The 25,783-nt window shown below is 38.9% G+C and overlaps 1 protein-coding gene across 5 annotated transcripts in view; it reads left to right on the top strand.

Moving 5' to 3' along the window:
* LOC111871145 (TBC1 domain family member 2B) overlaps positions 1-25,276 on the top strand; it is a 46,566-nt gene extending 21,290 nt beyond the window's left edge. For 4 of the 5 annotated variants that reach the window (XM_023864022.2, XM_023864026.2, XM_023864024.2 and 1 more), the window contains exons 7-18: positions 1,766-1,952; positions 4,022-4,242; positions 7,997-8,161; positions 8,616-8,688; positions 9,436-9,558; positions 10,811-10,936; positions 12,565-12,696; positions 13,994-14,131; positions 15,849-16,025; positions 20,824-20,958; positions 22,585-22,662; positions 24,846-25,276. In XM_023864022.2, the coding sequence (XP_023719790.1) occupies positions 1,766-1,952; positions 4,022-4,242; positions 7,997-8,161; positions 8,616-8,688; positions 9,436-9,558; positions 10,811-10,936; positions 12,565-12,696; positions 13,994-14,131; positions 15,849-16,025; positions 20,824-20,958; positions 22,585-22,662; positions 24,846-24,992 (1,702 nt within the window). In that variant the 3' untranslated portion in view covers positions 24,993-25,276. Of the gene's footprint in view, positions 1-1,765; positions 1,953-4,021; positions 4,243-7,996; positions 8,162-8,615; positions 8,689-9,435; positions 9,559-10,810; positions 10,937-12,564; positions 12,697-13,993; positions 14,132-15,848; positions 16,026-20,823; positions 20,959-22,584; positions 22,663-24,841 lie in introns of all 5 variants that reach the window. The other variant, XM_023864025.2, reaches the window with a different exon arrangement.
* Positions 25,277-25,783: the final 507 nt, after the last annotated feature.

The raw sequence follows: 25,783 nt of genomic DNA, 5'->3' as shown, positions 1-25,783 counted from the left end.
CGCCAGCACACAACGCGCTATCTGTGAAGAGGTATTTGGCAAAAAACAACATTCCAGTGATGGAACATCCACCGTATTCTCCGGACCTAGCACCGTGCGACTTTTTTCTCTTCCCAAAAATCAAGTCTGCGCTGAAAGGGACCAGGTTCGAGTCCGTGGATGCAGTGAAAGCAAAAGCGACGCAACTCTTGAAGAGCATAACACAAGATGACCTGCAGCACTGCTTCCAACAGTGGAAAATTCGCATGGAGCGGTGTAGGGATCGGGGAGGGGACTACATTGAAGGGGATAACATTTCGACTGTCTGATTTTTTTTTAATAAAGGGTTAGAGCATGAATCCGGTTTCTTTATTGCCACACCTTGTATTGAAGTAAACCCAACATATGTTGGAACACAGACATGCATGCAGAACCGTAGAAGATACCATGGACATCTTAAAACTTTCAAAAAAAGGTACCATATATGGATACCTTAGGAAGATACTATATGTGTAAAGTTAGCAAATTGAGAATACAAATTAATGACACCTATGAAGAGATGACTGACCCAATTTACAAAACCCTACACAAATATAAACACACTCTCCACTCAGTTAACAGAGGCCCCCCTCTCCCAACCACCTTCTCACACCCAAACCACCAGTTCATCCATGACACACCAGTACAGACAGCTGCTTGATAGTACACAGTGATGCTATACAGTTTGGCATGGGAGATGGAAATGCATAAGAAGCTCCATAAGTGCACATAAAATAAGAAAAGCTGCTTCTGTAAATGTAGGATCTCTTTGCATGTATTACAGAAAATGGAACTGTCCCAGTAAGAACAACCATCTAACAATGAGAATCAGCCTGTGCTCTGTATGAACAGTGTGTCTTCAAGGATCTCAAGGCAATCTGACCCCAGTGAGAGCAGTGGAACAAAGGATACCTGTGAAATGGACAGACAGACTATTGCTCGATACTGTGCATTCAAGAAAGATTCAGAATCCACAACTTCACCTTGAACTACAGTGTATACCAATATATATATATATATATATATATATATATATGAGGTAGTCTGTTGTAAATGTAGTATATAAAGCTAAAGTTGTCTCTGTGCTTAATTAAGCACCATCCCTATGAAGGTGGCTGCGGGAGTGGAGGTATAGCTCCACCATTTGTAACCTCGGCACTAGATGGAGGTGAGTAGTCAGCTTCATGCCTCGGCCACTTTGCTCCCAAGACAAGAGACCCAGGTGCCCTTTTGATGGGAGGCTGGGTGTGCTCCAAGGCTGGTGTGGATGCTGCGGAGTGGAGAACAATTTCTTACCGTGACAGAAATTGAACCCTGACCATCCAATCCATAGCATGCTGCTATACTGAGCTGTCCCAGCTCCCTATAATATATAACATGTGGATCCACTCATCGTACATATAAATTTATGCTAATTGTAACTGAATTGTAGCTGAAGATGGCACACATGTACCAAAATATGTTATCAGGGAATCCGCCTATTGGAAGTAGTGTTATGTTAACAAAGAATAGAACTAATATTTGAGACTGTGAAGTTTGGGTTGGGTTCTGCATTTTTCTTTTGATTGATAGAAATATTGATTTGGAAGTTAAAGTTTTTGTTGAAATTGATATCGAACTTAATATTAAAATGTTTGATACTATCCAATTTATGTTTTCTTCCCTCTTGGATAAGATGTAGGTCTTACTGGTGGATCCTTATTCTTTTGTATATCATATGATAAGGTTCTTATTGAATGTTTTACAGGTTGGAAGCCCATAAACGAGCATTGGAAAGTGGAGAAAATGAAATGCTTGGAATTCTGCAGGAGAAGGAAGTGGCTCTGACAACTTTGGAGCAGCAGTGCCGAAAGCTGGGCATGCAGGAAGAGCAATTGGAAGGGAAAGTTGAGCAACTGCAGGATGACACTGCATTATATAGGGAACTGCTTCAGGTAGGTTATCTGTGAGTGCAGCAACTCTGATAGCAGACATGCAATTTATGTAACATTGCTATCAGTAGCTCAGGATATATGGAGTAAAGTGATAGGATGAATAATGATTTCAAAATGATGTGACAGGGAACAGTCAAGTTCTGTTTTTAAATACTGCCCTTGCATATGTCTTATATTTAAGAATTCAGTCTTGATAATTGGTATAGTATTTCTATACTTTCATTGTTACATTTCAAAGTATCACCCAAAACAAGTGTAAAATCTAGAGAAGTGTAAAAAAAAATGCTCCATGGCTTTTAGTCCACAAGTGAACTAGAGCAACTGCTGCTTGGTGGCAAAGTTAGTGCCAACTTTTTGCAGGTAGAGTGTGTCACATGAACAGTGCAATGGATTCCCATGGCTGTTCAGGAAAAAATGAATGTTACAACATAAAGAAAACTGTGGTCATTATGGTGTAATTTTGAAGAATCATTTGAAATACATGTGTTTGAACATTAATGATAACAATGTAAATTAAAATATGGTTCTTGGTTTATTTTACAATTCTGTATCAACTGCTGTGTTTATGTGACATTGGTAAGAGGAGATGATGCTGGAAAGGCTGTGGGAGGAAGTGGTCATATCCCATATCCCAGCATTTGCCTGGAATGACTGGCATACCTAGTTACACTGTTTCTTGAACCAGTCAGTTTTTTGTTTCTTTTCTCCTTGAGTTCTGATACTGTATAATTCATGTTCAACCTTGTTGCACATTACAGTATTATTGTTCATGGTATCATTTATTACATTATCTCACAAATCTTACATTTTCCTTGTTATTTGTATATGGCCAAAACATGTAGTGACAGAGAAGGTGGATAGGATAATAAGCTGCATTTGAGGTATTAATATATATCCACAAATAATAAATACAGTATTACATTTCACTCTTCTTAGGCCCGAAGTGTGATTATAATAATGTTTCAGTTCCACTATCTGAATAGCTGGAGTGTGTAAAGTAATGTGAAATCTGTTGCATTGTTACTCTTTGTGGTGATGCCAGCGGTTGAGAGGTACATGGTGTCTCTATCTTCATGGTTGAAGTATGTGGGTTGGTGAGTTGATCTGTGTTTGTGCATGCATGCAGAATTCTGTTGTTTGGAAAGGAATGTTGAAGGGGGGGAGGATTGTGTGGGGATTAGTGCCTCGTATCAACCGGTAGGAACAGTTGACAGCCCTTTTCAGGGCCAAGGAAATACATCAAAAATCTCTTAGCAACTGACACATTTCCGTGGCTCTCAGAAGTCCAGTTGGCACAGCTGTATTCAATCCACTGTTTTCACTGGCCAAGACAAGCTGCTGTTCCTCACTTTGTCCTCCCTTCCACCGTTCCTTTCAAACAACAAAATTATATATATAACATACATAGGCACGCAGTAGAGTAGTTGGTTGAGGGGCTATGCTACAAGCCAGAAGGTCATGGGTTCAAGTCCCAATGAGGTCTTTGGATTTTTTCAATTGACCTAATCCTTCCAGCCGCACTATGGCCCTGGGGTCAAAGGGTGGCAGGAGCGTAAGGCTGACAACCTTACCGCTATCTTTGAGCCGATTGTCTAGATAATGTGGGACCCTCAACGTCTCACAACCCTATGGGCCTTCACGGCCTCTTACAGGGATAGCTTTACTTTAATTATATAACATACATACACAACAGCTCACTGACATATATATTTTGACTCTGAAGATGGAGGCAGTATATACCTCTGAAATATCATAACCACAACCACATTGCATAACAACCCAAGAGCATAATGTACATCAATAACTAACCGTCATGAAAGCTTAAAATCAGTAAATTTTTAAATTGTCAATGACCCTACTTAACATGTAAGTTAAGTTAAGACGACTTTCTTCAGACCCTACTTAACGTTTCACATTTTTTAGTAAGCCCAGTAGAACATTTTAGGTACAAGATATGATACCTCCTTTCTCATGGATACTGAGAAGAATATTTCAGCACCTCACATATTTTGACTGAGCCAATATGGTTCACTCTATATATATGTAATAATGAGAATTATTTTTATAAGGCAAAAGACCGGGCTATTGTGGAGCTGACAAACCAGCTACACGACTCCAAAGCAGCCGGTGTGAAAAGAAGCACACAGGCAACTCAAACTGATAAAATGTTGGGGAGCTTGACTGATGCCCTTGAAGCCTACACTTCCCAGAATCAGTTCTTAAATGAAGAACTGTTGGAAGTGAACCAGTTATTGCAAGAGTCCATGCATCGAGAAGAAAAATTGCTTGTGTAAGTTTTATCAGCAGTTTTAGTTCAGTACTTTCAGTTGAATGTCTTATGTAGGCCTTCTGCTTATTTTTGTGTGAAATCTGAAGTAGGTTAGTTTGTACTGTGCATATGTTAAGGATGCAGCAAAGGACCCCCCCCCCCTTCACATTATATGGTCATGAATAACTTTGGATCCATGGAATGAAATTTGTATGTATGTATGTATGTAGTACTAGGAGCAGGGCTGCAATGCAGTGTCACAGGCCAACCAAGTGTCTACCTGCAGCCATGCATTTTAGCCCCCCCCCTCCATTATTTGCTTCTTGTTGCCTGTTAAATTAACCGTTCAGCGTGGTTTGACGTGTATATTTCGTCAGGTATTTAAATCTTCTGCGGGGGTTCGACGTCTATGTATCGTCCAGCTGCACACCTGTGTTATAACACCCATAATAATTGATGGTTTTGCTGTAGATTGTTAGATTTTTCGCTGGCCTGTTGTCACAAGAACAGTATATAATAAGCCACGAGTTTAGCTGCGCTAAGTCATCGTTACATATGCCTGTCTTGCAGCAAAATTCCTGTTGCTCTTGGGAGAGGTTTCCTCATTCAAACTGTTATGAATGGCATGTTTTCTTTCCTATGAAGTTATAAACAGCAGAGACGTGATATGTGCTGTGTTTATAATATCATATTGCCCTGAGCTGGCCACACTAACACACTCAATTGGAATTCTTAGAAGAGGGATGTCCAAAAATTTATTCTTGCAAGATCGATTGATTTCGCACAGTACATAGCAGCCAATTCTTAGAATAACGTCACGAATTAAGGCAGAACACTGTGGTCACCCCCTGTGACGATACGGGTGTGTGTGGGGGGGAAGAACTCATTCCTTCATGTATTATCGCTCCAGTTGACTCCATTTTATCGTACTGACCTTGGTGGTCGTTTCGAGGGATGACCATAAATATTTTTTTGAGCCAGCTAAGCTCTACTTTCGTTCACTACATACCAGACAGTTCTTAGAATAACTTCATGAATTCTGTGGTCACCCCTACGACATCTTAGAATATGAAACGCAGAAGCACCAACCCCTTGTTATGATAACATAAAGGTTGAATTTACTGCAGCTAATCTGGCAAGCAGTACGTCTCACGCAGAGACATTTCCTCTTGTATTCCCCCCACGGGGAAGAAGGCAAGGCCGCACAGAAGATGTGTGGTTAAAAAAAAAGGGTGCCCAACGTTGTGTTTAGAAGAATGCTTCAAGGCATCACCTGCTTCCATTGCCGAGATACCGGGCGCTCATATTATAAGGCAAGGTTATAAAACCATCTTTTAAGATCATTTTAGTGAAAGTTTCATGATTCAAGGCCTACCCTACACTGCTCAAATTCTAAACCAACTGCTTCCATTGCCGAGATACCGGGCGCTCATATTATAAGGTAAGGATATAAAACCACCTTTTAAGATCAATTTAGTGAAAGTTTCATGTTCCTATCTCATAATTTAAGAACAATGATGAATAAATCATTTTCGAGCAAAATTTAAATGGACGGCTGAATATATTACCGCCGGAGAGACACGGCAACGGAATTTAAATGACCGCGCGAAAGGGTTAAAAGTAATTTATGTTCCTCTTTTGTTCATATTCTGACCATTGAATCACAACATGTTATGCAGCAATGTAAAGTAAATTGTTCTAAGAATTTCATCACTGATAATGGTTTTCATCAGAATGTCTAGAAATTCTGTGTTATTTTGATGAGATTTTGCAAAAGTTGATCTATTCTTAACAGAGGGAGGATTTATTGCCACCTGGCCAGTACGTATGCTTGTGTCAGCTACTTTCTGTGGGGTACCTTACTGCAGTGATCAAGTTGATAATTTCAGTGCTCTAGAAGTCTGGGTATTGCATGATTATGAGTGCAGCATAGTGTGACAGGAGCAGTGTTTGGTCTTTATTGCCCTTTCTTGTTCTTCACATTCTGCAATAACAGGGCATAGAATGTGGAGGATACCACAAAACAAATCATAGGTTTACACTGGGAAGGGTAGGAGAGAAGTGAAAGCTTGGTTCAGGGGTACTCATGTATGGGAAGGGTCCTTCAGTACGAGTAAATCCAGAATGTAATGAAAATAAAAAGGTGCCCAGATGAACCCACAGATTGCTCTTCCATGTATGGATGATCAGGAGCAGGGTCTTTTGCAAGTTATCAGTGCCAGTTAAATGGAAGATGTGTTCTGGTATGCATGAGGTGTTTCATAATTTGTCTATCGATCTATCTGTCTGTGGCTCTACAACCCTTGTGAACCTTGGCAGCTTTTTCAGTTTCCTAATCTGTACACAGTCAGGACTCCTTGGACTTGGGATCAGCCCATCATAAGGCTGCTGTCTACATACGGTGTAGCACCAACACAGAATAAATGCACATAGACACCCATGCCTCAAGTGGGGTTCAAAACCGCAATACCAGTGTTCGAGCAGGCTAAGATAGTTCATGCCTTAGATTGAGGGACCACTGTATTCTTCCATACCCTACATCAGATATTATTAGAGTTATAAAATTAAATATGATAAGATAGGCAAGGCAGAAGCACACATGGAGGAGATGAAAAATGTAAGATTTGAGGCTTTCACGGTGGTGACTATGAAGAAAGCAGTCTTCTGGGATTTGGCACTGTGTATATACACGGTGCCAAATCCCAGAAGACTGCTTTCCAGTCTGCTTTTACCGTTCTCACGGTCTTGTCGCTTGCAGATTTCTTATACTTTTTCTTCAGTCTGCTTTTACCGTTCTCACGGTCTTGTCGCTTGCAGATTTGTTATACTTTTTCTTCTACCCTGAGGATGGAGGCGATACGTTCCTCCGAAACGTCGGTTAACACCACATATACACGGTGCCAAATCCCAGAAGACTGCTTTCTTCGAGATGAAAAATGTTTAGTTTTATGTAACTGGAATTCATGAAGGCAGAAAACAGTTTATCAGGCATAGTTGTAGGTAGAGAAATATATTAAAAGTGCATGTTAGGATGGGAATGGTAACAAATCAAAACATGATTCAGGAGGAAGTTAAGAGGAGATACTGAGGATGTTGTTGAGAATATTTGGACCGAAGAGAGATGAAGTGACGGGAGGTTGGAGAAAACTGCACAATGAGGAGCTTCATAACTTGTACTCTTCTCCAAGTATAATTAGAATGATCAAGTCAAGGAGGGTGAGATTGGCAGGGCATTTAGCACGAATAGGGGGAGAAGAGGAATGCGTGTAGGATAATGGTGGGAAATCCAGAAGGAAAGAAACCAGTAGGAAAACCAAGAAATAGGTGGGTGGTCTATATTAAAATGTATCTTAGAGAGATAGAATAGGGTAGCATGGACTGGATTGATCTGGCTGACGATAGGGACCAGTGGAGGGGTCTTGTTAACATGGCAATTAACCTTTGGGTTCCATAAAATGCTGGGAAGTTCTTGAATAGCTGCACAATTGGCGGCTTCTCGAGAAGGGCTCAGCTCCATGTGAGAGAGAGGGAGGGGGGTTAGGGTTGGGAATGGGTTGAACTCATTCCGGATAGTCCTCAGTGACAGGTTGTTGTAAACACAGTCATAAACTTACGGGTTCCATAATAGGTATGGAATTTCTTGACCAGCTGAATATATGCCATAGTTAGGTATGTGTTATATTCTCATTCTGTTTGTTCATGTGACCCTACCAACTGCTCAAAATCCTGTACCAGTTAATGAGATCATACCTTTGTATGTTAAATTGTATCACAGTGAAGCAAGCGAGTGGGAGGCCCGCTTCTATCAAATCCAGAGCAAGTACATGCTGTTACTTAATGAGCTACAGACCCCGGAAAGCAGCCAGAACAGTGTCAGGTTCCGTGAACTGATTGCGCGGCTTATGGGTGACTCAGTGACAGGAAGTACGCCATCATTAAGGTAAGTGTTAGTCTTATTGTCAAGTTAAATAAAAAGTCTTGTAATAAATTAAGAGAGAGGTAGAGTACTTGGACCTAGAAGGGCTGAACTGAATTGGAATGGGAGAAATATTATAATGAAAATCTGTGCCCTTCATCTAGTACTGTAACGGTGATTAATTCAAGAATGATGTAATCTGAATATAATTGTTATTCTCTGTGGCACTTGTTGAATTTACGAGTACAAATTATGAAGCTCGTCAGACTAAACCTTCTCAGACACCCTCAGTCTATGTATTAACCTTGATGCAAGAGACCAGGTTTTACATGTGTAATTCAGTAGGCAAAATTATTATATGTTGTTTAGTTTCATATTGTTAGTTGCATATGGGAAGCCAAAAGATTCTGAACTGAACGAGAGGAAGCCTTCTTACCTGGGCAGATACATCCTGCTGACTTACATTTTGTTTTTATAGAAGTTCCAGCAAAACCTACAATGTGTATGGGTTCCAGCAAGAAGTAGTTTCAGAGAAGTCACCAGTATCACAGGTGTGTATAAGTGTGTGCACATGCATACGTATGCCTGTTAATAGTCAAGAAAGCAGTTCATATTACTAATGTTGATCCATTAGGTTATTTTATATCTCATACAAGAAACTGACATAGGATATATAATACTATAAGCTATTTACACTTTTAATTTACTCGTATAATTATGTGGCCTTGGCCTCAAGATGGTGTGCTGGCTCTGAAACATGGAGCTCAGTAATGAATATTATAAATCAGTCTGAATCAATATAAGTACTAGGCATGTGTGGGTCGCAAATTCTCAGGTCTAGTGGTCACAGTTCCTGGTTACAGATCCAGAGGTTCTGGGTTCGATCCCCAGCGCTACCAGATTTTCTGAGAAGTAGTGAGCCTGGAACGGGGTCCACTCAGCCTCATGAAGATAAATGAGAAGCTGTTTCAAGGAAATAGCAGCTCCAATCTAGAAAACCAAGATTGACGGCTGTGGGGATCCGTTGCGCTGACCATGTGACACCCTCCATCCACAAAAGTTGGCACTAACTTCGCTGACAAGCTGTGGTCACTCAGTAGGTATACTTCGCTTGCGGACTACAGGCCATGACGTTATCTTGAGATATTTTGATAAATAGAGAAGATTTCTGAATTTTTATTCTAAACCTTTATTGGTTATGAATCACACCGGCTGCTCAGCCATACTGTACCAGAGGGATTTAAGATCACTTATTCCCAGATGATAAATATTAATCAGTATATCTCCTTTGTGCCCAGGAGTTGAATAAGAAGCATCTGGCCCAGTGGGATGGGATTGTAACTTCTTTGGAGAGTCTGGAGCTCCACCATATTCCTGGATTAAAAGCATTGATACGCAGTGGGATTCCATATCATCACAGAGTAAGTACCGAACTCCATGGAGCAGAGCCCTTGAAAAGCTGCAAGTCAGCTGCTCAAGAAATACAGTAGTCTTCTTTTTAAGGAATCCAAAGGTTCCTTAGTGTGTTCACAAGAGCCCTCTACTGGTCCCCATCCCAAGCCAGATGAATCCATTGAACATCTTCGCACACTTTTCTTTAAGATCCGTTTTAATGTTATCCTCCCATATACTTCTAGGTTATTGAAGTAGTTTCGTCCCTTCTGGTTTTCCAACTAAACTTTGTATGAATTTCTCATCTTCCATGCCTACTGCATATCCTGCCCCTCCTTCAGTTGACAGGTGTAATATTATTTGATGAAAATCACAAATTATGAAGCTTCTCATTTTGAAGTTTTCAGTAGCATACTTTTGCTTCTTTTTCAGGTCTTAATATTGTCCTCAGGGCTCTGTTCTGAAACATTATGAATCTGCTTTCTTCTCGTAATGCCAGTGCAGTAATAAATCTTTGTATTACATAAATAATAGTGAATTTCATCACCCCTGAGTGACTGTTAGTTTGTCGAGAATAACTCTGCTTTATGTAGTTAATATAAAATTTCACTTTGCCATATGTTTATTGTTGTCACGTGTCCAGGGTTCCGTGACTAATAATAATGGGTTCTGGATTGGATGATTGGATTTATGGACACCTTCATTTACAGTCTCTCTTAATCACAATCAATTACAGCGCTATTGGTAATCTGCCCACTTCACAAATTGCTAGGACACACCATCTGTTTCCTGGCAATGGATTTATCACAGGAATTATCACTTCAAACCACTATGAAGTCTTCTTTCCATTTCTTGTCCAGTTACCTTGGACTGCCGAGCCTCCAGAACTCAACCCAGTTCTCCTATTCTAATTCTCTAATCTAATCTAGCTACAAACAAACCATTGTTATATAGCTGTGGCACGGACCACAAAGAAAACACCTTATTCTGTTAGGGATGTGTTTACAGCTCTGTTGCCTAGCACTGGGCATGGCGTAGACTGTATAGAAAACACCACTTCTGTTGTCAGAATTAATGTGATACCCAGCAACTAATTGTAGCGTGGTCCACAAAGAACACAGCTCCTATTGTAGCATGTTCGCTGGAATGTGTATATTGAGTCGTTGGCTAGCAGTGGTCATATTCGTCACATTATTTTGTCTTTCAACAATGATTGCATTTGGCTCTTGAATACATTGAGGGTTAACTTGAGTTTGAGACACTTTGTGCTTGGACATGCAGGGCCGTGTGTGGAAAGCAATGTTGGATCATCATCTGCGAGGATTTTGGAAGTACTCTGAACCGGAATATTACAAAGAAATTTTCCAAGTTGCCTCACAGCCTCATATGTCCCCTGCAGCCAAACAGGTAACCCATTCTTGTACTTCATTTTCTTTTTAACCCTTGCATACCACAAGCTGATCAGATCAGCTTGGTGTGTTTGCATTAAAACTGCCACAGCCAAAGAGTTTACCATTATGTTAATCACTTAGTGCATCATTTACATCAATAGATGGCATCATGCTTGATATACCGATGTTCGAATGTAGAACAGACTTCCATGGTATTGATACCATGAAATATATTATCACAGTTATCACAAGTTTTGCACAAGATTTGTTCCAGAAATGCTCACAGGTGCATACAAATGCACAGAATGGCTTCAGCTTTGACTTTTTTAAGACTGATACCACAAAGATGATGATGAACTTCTCACATCATACAAGTAACAGGTGATGAAACCTGGCTTTCATTTGTGAATGGTGGAACCAAACAAGTGTCAAAGCACTGGATGCAGACACATTCACCAAACAAGCCGAAAATGTTCACACAGATGTCTGTCAGAAAGCTGATGACAACTGTTTTCTTGGACAGGAAAGGAGTGCTGGTGGTGGAATTCTTGCAACAAGGGATCACAATAATGTCAGAAGCGTACTGTGAAACACTGAAAACTGCATAAGGCCAATCAGAAGAAAAGGCTTGGAATGCTGACATCCAATGTAGTGCTCCTCCATAACAATGCATGTCCCCATACAGCTGCTCGCACTTGAGAACTGCCAGAGCATTTCAACTGGCATTTGTTTCACCACCCTCCTTACAGTCCTGATCTCACTCCGATAAGACTACCATCAGTTAACGCACCTGAAAAACAGGTTGAGATTTCAGCACTTCAACAGTAGTGAGGAGTTAATGAAAGGTGTCAAAATGTAGCTGAGCTCATAGGTGGCAGACTTCTTTGGCACAGACAAACAAAAACTTGTTCCCTGATATGACAAGTGCCTCAATTCCAGCAGTGACTATGTTGAGAAGTAGCTTAAGTATCTTCATATTTTTTGTGTATAATTTTTTTTTAGTTCTTGCTTTGGTAATGCCTAACTGACGGTTACTTTCTGAATAGCCCTCGTATTACACATAGAGCAAGTTAAATATGTGATTTGTGGTAGTTTTTCGGTTTTTAATGACACAGAATGAAGAAAAACTGAAGCATAATGGATTGAACCAAAGACCTCTGCATTATGCCCAGAGTTACCAAGCCTTTGTAACAAGTCATCTTATGTTGTGATCATATCAGAGGGAATATTTTGAAGCCTATTTTTTGGAAACCAATACCCATTTGATGAAAGGGCTAGACACATGCTTTTATTTTCTCTGTGCTCTCCGTTGCCTCTGTTTCCATTGAAATCCACATCCCAAGTCTCATGCTGTCCCTTTATGAGTCTTATAGAGATTTGTTGTGAATTTTGGATGAGGGGATTGTTTAAATCAATGTTACAGTCTTGAAACTACAGCACATAAACATGGTCTTCCCTGCTATTATGAAATTATGAGTGGGTTTCATTTGATTAAAATATGAATGAAAATGTATGAAAGTGGCTCTTAGTTTTCAGGTGCGAGTACTCATTTTGATTCGTGTGAAAGTATTACATTGCAAGGTTTGTATTGTTGTCACTCAGAATAAAAGTTGGTATAGAAGGAACATGAGATATCTGTTTCAGATTGAAACCGATTTGTTGCGGACATTGCCCAGCAACAAGCATTATGAGTGTATGAATGCTGACGGTATCCCAAAGTTACGCCGGGTCTTGCTTGCTTTCAGTATTTACAATGCAGATGTTGGATATTGTCAGGTATGCTAACAGTGTCGGTAATTTCCATGGAAAAGTATGGAAGCTGTTGTGGTATTACTATTTTAGCCAATTATCAAGAATCACTTTACTAAATAAGCATTTTTATTGTGTATCTATGGAATGCATTAGTGTGTTGACATCCGTCTCTTGAACACTGCTTTTTCATAACTAATGTTTTTTTTTGACTCTGTCCATTGTCCATTATCCTAGAAACTAGAAAACATAAAGTTTTTGAAAATGGATATGTTTCCATCCTCAGGTGAGGGGGTGGGAGACACCTAGTGTGTTGGGTCCCTTAGATAGAGCTAACCCCAAACACTGGTCCCCCCCCCCCTCTCACCTGAGGATGGAAGCACATCCAGTTTCTGAAATGTTGTGTTTTCTAGTTTCTAGAATACCGGACAGTAGATGAAGTCCAAAAAACCAGTAATTATTAGTGTTGTACACCACTGTCAAAACCATTTAGAGTCTACTGCTTTTTCAGTTTGAAAAATGTTGTAATACTACTGAAATGTAATTTTCTATTTTTCTTAACATTTTAAATTGCTTGGTATAGAATTTCCTCTTTTAATGTGTGCACTGGAAGAACATTGTGGTATTTTTTATGTTTGAACTATTATAATCATTACCATATACTTCATAATTTCTGAATGGTGTATCAGAGAAAAAATAAAGATGTCAGTTGTACTCTTACACAGAAAGAGACAGAAATATGTGGGAAAAAAGTACTGGAATTCTATTCAGTATTTCAAAATACATTAAATTCTTCTTTCTGTGTGTAAGGAACAGGATTGAGAAAGGCTAAAATGTTATTGTATCGGTGTCTGTTCTACATAAATTTCATTTTATATGAATCACATAATATACACACTATTTAAATATGATTGAAAATAAATAGGTTAATGTTATTTTATTCTCCCTTCTCCATTTTGATACTGCGATATAGTAATGCATCAGACTTCGAGTGTTGGCCAGGGCACTGCTTATCACATTGAAAGTTACTGTGGTTTTCCTTAGTTCCTGTGCTCAAAGTTTGGAATTAGTACCTTAAAACAGGTGACAGTCACTTTCTGTCCAATCCTTTCCATTTTATTGTAAGCCATCTCTCTCATTTGTGTTGTGCCAAATAACCTCTACACTGATATTATACCACTAAGTTAGCTGTAAATGAGACCAGTCTTCTGTGATACCATGTTACCATTAATTATTGCTGATTTCCATCTGGTAAATATGTTATTTTGTTTCCAAAATGTGCTTTGCGTCCTTTTTGATTTACAGGTTGTTTTTGTGTTTCTAGGGTTTGAACAGGATAGTTGCAATACTGTTGTTGTTCTTGTCTGAGGAAGATGCTTTCTGGGGCTTAGTGTACATTGTTGAGAAACTGATGCCTTCAGATTACTATGGTCAACAGCTTACAGGAGCTCAGATAGATCAAGTAAGTGCCAAAATGAGGATGTTTCAGCTGTGTGTTTTCTATGATTTTTGGATATCTTCCAGGTATTCTTTCGTTCATTTACATCTGTGACTTTATGTTTGCTGAACTGATTCCATAAGGACCCTGACTCATATGATACTTACAGCACTTTTGGTGGGACATTGGCTTAGGTTACAAGGTAAGCTGGCCTGTGTGGGGAGATTCATATAGTTTTTATTTGCAAGACATGCAGCTAATTTTTACTTAAATTTGAAGAAAGATTTAACAAATAGTAATCATTCTTTGTTACTGTTTTCAGTGATGAATTCAGCTCTTTCTTGTTTAATTAAAGTACTAAAAGTATATTACATTATCTTATGTTATCCCCCCTCAGTATTCTTTCTCCCTCGCCTTGCAGATCTATCAACATAACTCTGGGGGTTTTCTGTATTATATATGTGTTTAATACTTCGCACATCACTTTCGGGCCAAAATTTAGTCCGTCTTGTACCCTGTATAGCATATGTGGTTTGAATTTAGTTTACATGTCTTTAAAAGCAAATATTAAAGATATAAATTAGAAGATTTTTAGTGATAATGATAATTTGTGTTATATCACTTTGGCTCTCTTATTACAACTCTCAGCCCTTGATTTCACCTGGTAAGGACAGATGAGTTTCAAGAGAAATTATCTTGGAGATGGTTTTGGACCTGTGGTATGTCCCTCTGGAGTTACACTCAGGTATGAAAGGCCAGATATTTAGAAACACCTACCACCATACCACCTGCATGGCAAAGGGACAGTGAGGTGTAACCCAGAAGGAAGAAACCTTGACTAGTTTTGGTCTCCTGTCTCAGTGCTGTTAGGGATATTCTCTTTCTCCAGTCTCTGGTATTAAGGACTATGTTAAAGCAGAGACAGGTCCAGTGAAGTGAAGGTAAATACTCCTGAAGACAGTCTTATGTTCCAGGTATAAATTTATGATGTTTTTGTACTATTGGTGCAATTAAAGATGGCTCCTATTTAGACATTTTGAAGGGTCAGGCTTGTTTGTCTCAGTTCGCTGATGAATAAGAATAATTTGTCATGGCACACAGAACAGAAAGTACAAATTTCATGTTTCTGGACATTGTCCATTGTCCTGTTTTTATCCAAAATGCCATAGATAAAAACAGGACGATGGATAATATCCAGAAATATAATATTTGTACTAATGTACCATTATCACAAACTTTTAAGTCTTAAGAATAAAAAGTAATTTTTGAAGGGGAGAACTGTCTTGTATCTTAATACTTCAACCAATTTTTTTTTCCGAGTTTTTAAATTAGTTCGACATTGTAATGAAATTTGACTTCCATGTTCCATCTTAAATATGCTCATTGAAACTTTAAACAATAATTTCAGTGAGTGGACGGCTTATGCTATTCTTTATCACATAGCAGTTTGTTTGTTTTCTTGAAACATCATGGTTTGAGACTGAAGTGTCTGTAATGTTCCATGAAAAGGGGGAAAATTCTTAAGTTGCCAGATGATTATTCTGAAGAAGGGCTCTGGTCAGTACTGTCACTTAATTTACATTTATACATATCAATATAAGGTTAACAACTGTCCACTGGATTGGATATTGTAGTTGAGTGACAGCATTCCTGCTGCAAGCCACTTTATGAAGTAGGTTGCACCAAAGTGGGATGTTCAGGTGGTTTTCAGAATTGGTTGGTTGTTTCTGTTTTTTTACAGTTTGTGCTCAAGGATTTGATTGCTGAAAAATTACCCCGTTTAGCATCTCACTTGGCCTGCTACAGCGTGGACATATCACTAGTCACTTTCAACTGGTTCTTGTGTATATTTATTGACAGCCTTCCTGTGGATTTGTTCTTGCAAGTGTGGGATGCATTTTTGTTTGAGGGCTCCAAGGTATGTGTGGCTTCACAGCGGATGTTCCTTGCTTTAGGATAATAGCCATATTTCTTATTATAGTGAAGTGTTGTGTTACAGTTGTATTTCATTTAGATAAACACTTCTGTACACATGTGTACAAAGCGGGTTGACACACTGGTAACACATCAGTTTTCTGTTCTGAATGGCCAGGGTTAAAATCTGAACTGGAATACCAAAAATCAGGAGGTTTCATGTTCTTCCTCAGCTCTTGCAGCTTAATTATGAGGATGGTACTTTGTGCTTTCATCCCTATTAACTTTAATTATTATAAAATGGAACTGTGATATGAGTGACCTGTAATCTGTATTTTGTTTTAGCAAGTATATTCTCATATATGATCACTTTCAATCATATTAAGCATAATAGTAATTTTTTATTTTTTTTGCTTTAATGTAAGTACTTCACAGAGGTTTTGCCATAATCACTTTTTTTCCTCATTTCTGGCTTTGTATAAACATATTTTCATGTGTATAAGTGACTATAGATGGAGTTTGGATTGGTAATTGGATTTATTGAACACTTACAGATTGTAACTACAAGTATGTACGTATAGTGCTGTCACTAATTGACACACTCTGCAATTCAGTACAGCGTGCACTAAGTTTTCTCAGTCTGCTCTGTCTTCACCTGTTGTCGCCTGGTAACATCTTCCAACACCATAGCTCCTTCAGCTTCTGTGTTCGTGTCCTTACTGTCTGGCGACTGTCTCACAGCTAACTGAACTCTAGACTTCTCCTGCTTCACCATGGACCACACAGAAAACACCTCCAAACAGTTCTTCTGTTTTTCCATCAGACAGCTGTCACATGACCCACATAAAGGACACAGCTTCTCAGTTATCCATTGGTGTGTGTTAGGAATCTGTTGTGGCCTTTGCCTAGCAACGGCCGTTGTTTACAGAGTCATTACTTAGCGATAGGTTTACATGTTACAATATGCTCAACAGTGTAACTTAGCCACTTATTTTTAATCTTTAATAGATATATAAGCAGTTACGGCAACAGCATCCTTGTGTCTTGACTAATTAGGAGCATAAATGGAAGGGGGAAGGGAAGAGAGGGTGAGTTATGGGGCGAGATAGAACCCTTAACAGTCTCAGTACATGCATGGCAAGGTGGTTATCAATAGTCACAACTTTCAAAATATTTTATTTTTTCCATGCAAATATGTGGTGCTCTCACACCATTCACCACTCTGTAGCAATGTCCCAGGCTCTCTTCTCTTCCTCTAGGGCTCTAAAGCAGTATCCCATTGTTTTGGGTGAGCTGTTTGGTAGGACAGTGTGTAGAGAGGTGAAGTAGGTGAGTTTGCTCTCAGCTTGCTGTAGAACAGATCATCTCATAACACTTATAGTATCCTTTCATGTACAGTCATATTGCCTGGATGTTTAGGGTTAACTCCACCATGCTACCACTTTCTTTCACCTTCACCTTCACCTTCACCTCCACCCTATTCACATGGACCTTTTCACAATTCATGAAACTCAGTAACTAATTTCATGGAGCTTAGCTCTTCTCAAGAAGGTACCAGTTGTGCAGCTATTCAAGAATTTCCCAGAATTTTATGGAACCCAAAGGTGCATTACTATGTTCAGAAAAGCCCTCCACTGGTCCCTATCCTGAACCAGGTCAATCCAGTCCATACCACCCCATCCCAGCTCTCTAAGATCCATTTTAATATTATCCTCCCACCTATGTTTATATCTTCCTAGTGGTATCTTTCCTAATGGCTTTCCCAGCAATATCTTATATGCATTCCTCTTTGCCTCCATTCATTCTACATATTCTGCCCATCTCATCCTCTGTGGCTTTATCATGCTAATTGAATTGAATTGAATTTATTTACCTTCCGTAAATCCAGTACAGGTGAGACACCATAGGATATGGAACAAGTCAAGTTAGAATACATAGTATCTATACAATAATACAGTAATATTGCAATTAAATGAGGTAAACTTATAATACTTATAATACACATTAAACAATGATCAAGAAATTTATCAAGATTTATCATGGACTAAAATAAAATAAAATTTCCATTAAGACGTTCATTCATTACTCATTCCATTAATCAAGTGCGTCAAATTAAAATGCATATAAAAGAGACACTTATCATACAAAATTCACTTATTAAAACAATCAAAAACAGTAGATTAGTCATATAATATAAAATAAGCATAAAAATAGTTGACAACTTCAGGTGCAACTTAGTCAATATTATACTTGGAGAAGAGTGTAAGTTATGAAGCTCCTCATTATGCAGTTTTCTTCAACGTCCTATCACTTCAGCTTATGAAATTCACACAGAACGAACTTTGTTGAGCTTCTCACACATAATTGCAGGATAGACAAATGTCCTGTGTGCAGACAAAATTGAGTTAAGCTGGATGTAGCCTGATTTAGTATGAATAAAGCCTTCATGACAGTACTCACGAGTTCAGAAGAAAGAACCCAGCAGTAGATAAAAGTGATGATAAGAAGGATAGCTTTTACCAGCAGCTCATCTCTGGGATTTATATATATTTAAGGGCCTCGCGTAGGGTACAAGAAAAAAAGATGTGATGTCATCAGAATCAGGTCGCTGCTAGTCAGTGACTCTGTAAATAGTGGCTGCTGCTAGGTAACACTCACACCACACTTGCACACAACAAAGAAGAACGGTGTTTTCTATGTAGTCCATGCCATGACTGATGCTATGCAGCGTTGCCGTAAATGTGCCTCTACGACAACAGAGGGGCTGTGTTTTCTATGTGGTCTGTGCCATGAGTTATCTTGAAGACATTCAGTGTTGCAGTTCAGTTGAGAGTTCAGGTGTGGAGTGTTAATCAGCAGGTAACAACATGACCATGGAAGCTGAAGAATCTCCATTGTTAAGAGTCGTTACCAGGAAACGTCTAGTGAAAACTTTGCAGAGGAATGACCGTTGTTGATAACTGTTACCAAGCAACGACTAGTGACAGACTGAGAAGACTTAGCATGGAGTGATTTGTAGTGTGGAAATCAGCAGTAGTGTTATAATTACTTGCAGTACCAAGTGATGAGTATAAGTGGTCAGTAAATACAGACATGAACCCATATCCCATCTATAGTTACTCTAAATCATGGCACCATTAATCCCCTTATAAACTCCCACATTTTCTCTGCATACTTGAGATGTTTGATTTTTGTGTGATTTCTACATTTCCTGTATCAGAAATGTATATAACAAGTGTTTATTATGTGTTATAATTACTTGCAGTACCAAGTGATGAGTATAAGTGGTCAGTAAATACAGACATGAACCCATATCCCATCTATAGTTACTCTAAATCATGGCACCATTAATCCCCTTATAAACTCCCACATTTTCTCTGCATACTTGAGATGTTTGATTTTTGTGTGATTTCTACATTTCCTGTATCAGAAATGTATATAACAAGTGTTTATTATGTGTTATAATTACTTGCAGTACCAAGTGATGAGTATAAGTGGTCAGTAAATACAGACATGAACCCATATCCCATCTATAGTTACTCTAAATCATGGCACCATTAATCCCCTTATAAACTCCCACATTTTCTCTGCATACTTGAGATGTTTGATTTTTGTGTGATTTCTACATTTCCTGTATCAGAAATGTATATAACAAGTGTTTATTATGTGTTATAATTACTTGCAGTACCAAGTGATGAGTATAAGTGGTCAGTAAATACAGACATGAACCCATATCCCATCTATAGTTACTCTAAATCATGGCACCATTAATCCCCTTATAAACTCCCACATTTTCTCTGCATACTTGAGATGTTTGATTTTTGTGTGATTTCTACATTTCCTGTATCAGAAATGTATATAACAAGTGTTTATTATGTGTTATAATTACTTGCAGTACCAAGTGATGAGTATAAGTGGTCAGTAAATACAGACATGAACCCATATCCCATCTATAGTTACTCTAAATCATGGCACCATTAATCCCCTTATAAACTCCCACATTTTCTCTGCATACTTGAGATGTTTGATTTTTGTGTGATTTCTACATTTCCTGTATCAGAAATGTATATAACAAGTGTTTATTATGTGTCAACTTTTCAGACTGTTTTTAATTTTCATTACAATGGATTTGTGTTGTATATAATCATGCTATGAATTCATTTAGTGCTAAATTTCTGCAGTTGGTGTAGAATTGTAAATAACTTAAAAAAGAATCAGATTCAAAGATTACCATCAGGAAAACTTAGGACCCTACATTGTACAGCACAGATAAAAAGCATCTCAAACATTTGACCAGATACCATTTTGACTCCCCACTAAATTGACAGTGATGTGGGAGACCTGTTCCTTTTAGAGTATGGACTCTATACTTAAATGCAAATATTAATTTGGAAACAGAAAGGAAACAGGTTGAATTGCACATTTACTGTAGTGAAATATAAATTCCTGAAACCACATGTGTTGCTTTGATAGTTGAAATAATGTTGAGGCATGGGCTATTGTTGAAATAAGATTGAGTACACAAAGTCAGATTTAATCACTTACAACAAAATGTTTGTTTTTGTAAATATTAATCTGCTGTATTGAGATTTGAGGTTTGTGTGGTGGTGGTGTTTCATGTTATGGCCTTGTGAGGCATGACACTGTGTGGTATGGAAATGAGGCAGAATGTTGCTGTGAGGTGGTGGTAATCATATAACAGACTTATATAGTGCTGTGACTGAGAAGACCACAATATGACTTAACTCTGTCAGTTTGTAAGATTAACAATTTTAAATCTTTACTAAGACTGAAATTAATAGGTCCTGTTCCGCTATGCGCTGGCAGTACTGAAACTGAACGAAGCTGAAGTGATGAAACAGACCGATTATGTGAGCATCCTCATGACTCTGAAAAATCGTGTGGAGAACACTGTAGATTTTGATGGAGTGAGTCAAGTAAGTTTTGCTAATGGACACTGACATATGCATGCAATTTTTGCATATCCAAATGCTGAGTTGTACTGAAGTATCATAAGGAGCTGGGGTAATGCAGTCAGTGTAGTGATTGGCTACAGGCTGGACAATGGAAGGGTTGGAGTCAAGAATTTTCTCCTCGCCATGTTGCCTAGACCGGTTCTCGGGCCCACCCAGCCTCCTATCCAATGATGGGCACAGGCAGCTCTTTCCCCGGGTGTAAAACTGTCCATTCACCTCCATCTAGTGCCGAGGTAACGGAAAGGTGGATCTATACATCCACTCTCCCATATGCCTTCATGGCATAAGTGTTAATACGAATTAAGTACATGACACCTTACATTTTTTTTTTTAACTAAAGTGTGATACATATTCCAACTATAGATGATATTCGGAAAGTAAAGATACAAGTCCAGTAAAATTGCAAAGAAATTCTTTTTTCCCCCCAGAAATGGCTATGCTGCCGTGTAAAATAGAAACTGTGACAGAGCAGAGTTCACCGGCCACAGTCACGGCAACGTTTGTGCTCACAGTGTGTGTTTAAAATGGCCGTGTCGATTCTAAATCCCGCCAAATGTGAGGAGAAACTGCTACTCAAATTCATCGCCAGCTTGTTTCTGTTTATGGTGAAGATGTTATGAACAGGCAAAATGTGGCAGAATGGTGTGAATTTGAAGCAGGAAGAAGTGATGTTCATGATGGAAAGCCATCCATTATCACTGATGAAACCATCCAAAAAATTAGTGGAAACATTTGTGCTGGCAGACGTTTAACCATCAATGAATTTCATCAGCAATATTGGATGATGATGTGGTTCAAGACACGGTGGTGACATGGCTAAGAGTGCAGGTGGGAGATTTCTATGATGCTGGAATAAAAAAAATTCGTTACCAGGCTCCTGAAGTGCATTGCAGTCCATGGCGACTATGTTGAAAAGTAAATATGGTGGGTGTGTTGTAAAAGTGCTACAAGTGAATAAAAAAAAACTTTACAAATAATTTCTGGACTTTGTATCTTTACTTTCCGAATTACCTCGTAGTGCATACGCTATATTAGTTTGAGCTGTAAGCGAAGATGTGTGGAATGAGAGGTAGGAGTTGGAAGGGAGAGACACATCATTAGAATAATTTAATATTTCCATTGCTTGGTTAGTAGTTGTCTCATACAGAAGCACTTCTGAACTGTGTTCAGGAGGTGATCAGTTCAGATCACAGCCAGGACATCAGCTATCCTGGCAAGGTTTTTTTATTGTTTTCCTCAGTCCCTCCAACCAAACATCAGGATGGTAGGCCTGTTTCAAATTAGGCCTTGACTGCTTCCTTCCAAATCCTTTTCAGTTCATTATTCGCTACTCATTGTACCATTTTACATTGTAGTATACTCTGAGTTGCTGACAGCATCATTGAAGAAACCGCAAATAAATAAACCCAGCCACTTGTCTGTTAAAACTGAGCAATCACTTCTATTGCCACTACTTCCAAAATCAATTCCTGGCCTAGTTTGTCCCTGTAATAAATGAACATTTTTATTGTTATAAAAAGATAGGAATGAAATTATTTTTAACATATGGATTGCAAGAATTTGTATATTTTATAACTGTCATTCCAGGTGGCATTCCAGGATCTTAACCCTTTCCCCATGAAAATTATCTCCCAGAAGAGGGAGTATCATCGGAAAAACCTGAAGGTATAACAGAAAATGAAAAGCAAATATGCATTAAGGTAAACGCGTGTAAATGTGACTGAATGAGAAGAGAGAGAGACTAGTCACTTGACCAAATAGGCACCCACACAGATGCTTATGGGAGGAGAATGCTAATATGCCATGGAGAAATATTTCAGTGATGTTGGTGGGAATGAAGAACGTCATGCCATTAGTCTGCTGCCACTCCCTGCGCCACATGCACGATATGTCAGCAGGAGGGTCTAAGAGCATCATGCTGATGACCAATTTGATGATTTAGAATATGAGTACTATAAAACGTAATGCAGTGTCCATGATTTCTGTGGAGTGAAGCCTTGAATTTGTTGTTGCACTATAATTGCTCCTTTCCATGACATTTTGTTGCTACCTGTTAGATAATTCTGAAGTTACTGAAAGATCAGCAGGAGATTAAACAGTAATGTTGTTCCAGTGTTTTAAATTGGTAGTTTCAGACTTCCAAGGAATAAACTAGATGTTTTAGGATGTTTTAGTAGTCTAGTAGCAGTTTAGTGACATTTCAGAGATTTCAGAGGAACATATGTCCTCCAATCAGGCAAGCAAGGAGAACAATAGCATTACTTTTTTTGACGGCCCTCATATCTACAACTCATATATGAGAGTGGAGAAAGTCCCTTGTTTGAATTAAATATTTGATGTACTTATTCCATGAGTGTGTTTTCAAGCCCTTATTCTGATGGAGTGTAGTCTTCTTTCACATTTGCTCTAAAGTACTTAAAGGTAGTTTATGAATTATATGGAAGTTTCTATTATGAAAATGCTTTCTTTGAATTGATAATTGTAATCATGGAAGGCATTGTTATATTTGCCTATATATACGAAGGGGGACCCAAAAGTAACCGGAAACGACCTGTTGCGCGCGCATGCTTTGTAGTTACGAGTTGTGCTGCTAGGTGGTGTTAGCTGGGGGTCTCCTGCGACTATTAGTGAGCTGGCGTCAGTCTGAGTTAAGTGGTTTGTCTGTGGTGCTGTGTTGTGTGCGTTCCTGTTTCAACCCTTTGGCGATTAGTGAGATGGCCGACCAGAAGGAACAAAGAGTGTGCGTGAAATTTTGCTTTTTGTTAGGGAAAACTGAACTTCACTCTTCAAGTCGTGGCAAACATTCACGCGGTTTTCTCTTTGGTCATCTCCGAGCAAGCGAGGAACAAATTTTGCAGACACCCGTCTCATGTGCAAACCTTCGGTTAAAATTCGCTGGACCGTGCTCCATGAGATGTTCGTTTCCTCAGAAAGTTTGTCAGTGGTCTTTCGACGATCTTCATCAATTTCACGCACACTCTTTGTTCCTTCTGGTCGGCCATCTCACTAATCGCCAAAGGGTTGAAACAGGAACGCACACAACAGAGCACCACAGACAAACCACTTAACTCAGACTGACGCCAGCTCACTAACAGTCGCGGGAGACCCCGAGCTAACACCACGTAGCAGCACAACTCGTAACTACAAAGCATGCGCGCGAAACAGGTCGTTTCCGGTTATTTTTGGGTCCCCCCTCGTATGTATAACACTTTATATTCAAAAGATCCATTCTGGAAATAAATATGTGATATATACTTGGATTGAAGCATTATGATGTAAACTACTCCGTTGAAAAAGGCGAGTAAAATATTGAGACGTCTTTTTTGAACACCAAACGCATATTAATAAAAGAACACACCTTATTTTCAGTACACTATAATACAAGACTTGTATTATAAATGTATACAGGAATATGCAACAGCAATTATGGAGAGTTCACACAGTGAAATATATTCCTACGTATACAAGGGAATTTACGACCAGCAGTTTAAAATTAAAAGAAATAGTCACGAAGACAGCCGGAAATATGCATAACGACGCAACTTGCTCTGCTACAAACATCACATAATTACATGTTACAGATTGTTTATATTTCAGAAACATGTTTCTTAGAATACAGTGGAGTGAAATCTTGCAAATTATACTTGTCTTCACATTGGTTTATGTACTGCTGTAATGCATTACGGTATATCATTTTTGTTTTTTTGCAGATTTTTATTAAACATGATTTAAATTGGAAATTTTTGTGAAAACATGTAAAGTAGTTAGACACACACCCACACATATGTTTACAATTTTATCACATAAAATTTTATAAATCTGATAGAAGTTTGAATTTTTCCAGATAGAATCTGAGAAGTTGGAGTCTGTGCGGCGAGAGTACCGGCAGAAAATGGTGGGAGAATCTCCAGATAGTAATGGGAGTAAAACGAGGTTTTTTAACTAATTTTCTGTGTACAATTGCAAGATTATGGCAAGTCCCAGTGATATTTTGAACAGTGGTAAGGCATGGAGGAGCATTTTAGTGTATCTTTGGATGAATTCTGTGTCTTCATCACGTCTTCTCTATGGGCACTGGAACTTTGCCCATTGTCCAATATTCAGAACGGTACACAGTATTTCAGAAACTGGATCTGTTTCTGTCCTCAGGTGAAAAGATGGGAAGGCGCTTACTCTGTTGAGTCCATTAGAAAGCTATTATCCCAGTTGCTGGATAAATCTATTGGACAAGCCCAAAAACCAGCAATATTATGTGTAATTGTACAGTGCGTACAATCAAGTGCGCGCCGTGGCTGCAATTTGCCGTGAGTCATACCACCGCAGAACGGATGCAGTCGCAGGGAGTGTTGCAACTCCTCCCCGCGACTGCATCCGTTCTGCGGTGGTATGACTCACGGCAAATTGCAGCCGCGGCGCGCACTTGATTGTACGCACTGTACAATTACACATAATATTGCTGGTTTTTGGGCTTGTCCAATAGATTTATCCAGCAACTGGGATAATAGCTTTCTAATGGACTCAACAGAGTAAGCGCCTTCCCATCTTTTCACCTGAGGACAGAAACAGATCCAGTTTCTGAAATACTGTGTACCGTTCTGAATATTGGACAATGGGCAAAGTTCCAGTGCCCATAGAGAAGACGTGATGAAGACACAGAATTCATCCAAAGATACACTAAAATGCTCCTCCATGCCTTACCACTGTTCAAAATATCACTGGGACTTGCCATAATCTTGCAATTGTACACAGAAAATTAGTTAAAAAACCTCGTTTTACTCCCATTACT

The sequence above is a fragment of the Cryptotermes secundus genome, unplaced genomic scaffold, assembly GCF_002891405.2.
Source record: "Cryptotermes secundus unplaced genomic scaffold, Csec_1.0 scaffold250, whole genome shotgun sequence".
In the NCBI taxonomy this organism is placed as follows: domain Eukaryota; kingdom Metazoa; phylum Arthropoda; class Insecta; order Blattodea; family Kalotermitidae; genus Cryptotermes; species Cryptotermes secundus.
This window is presented reverse-complemented; position numbering and strand designations above follow the sequence as displayed.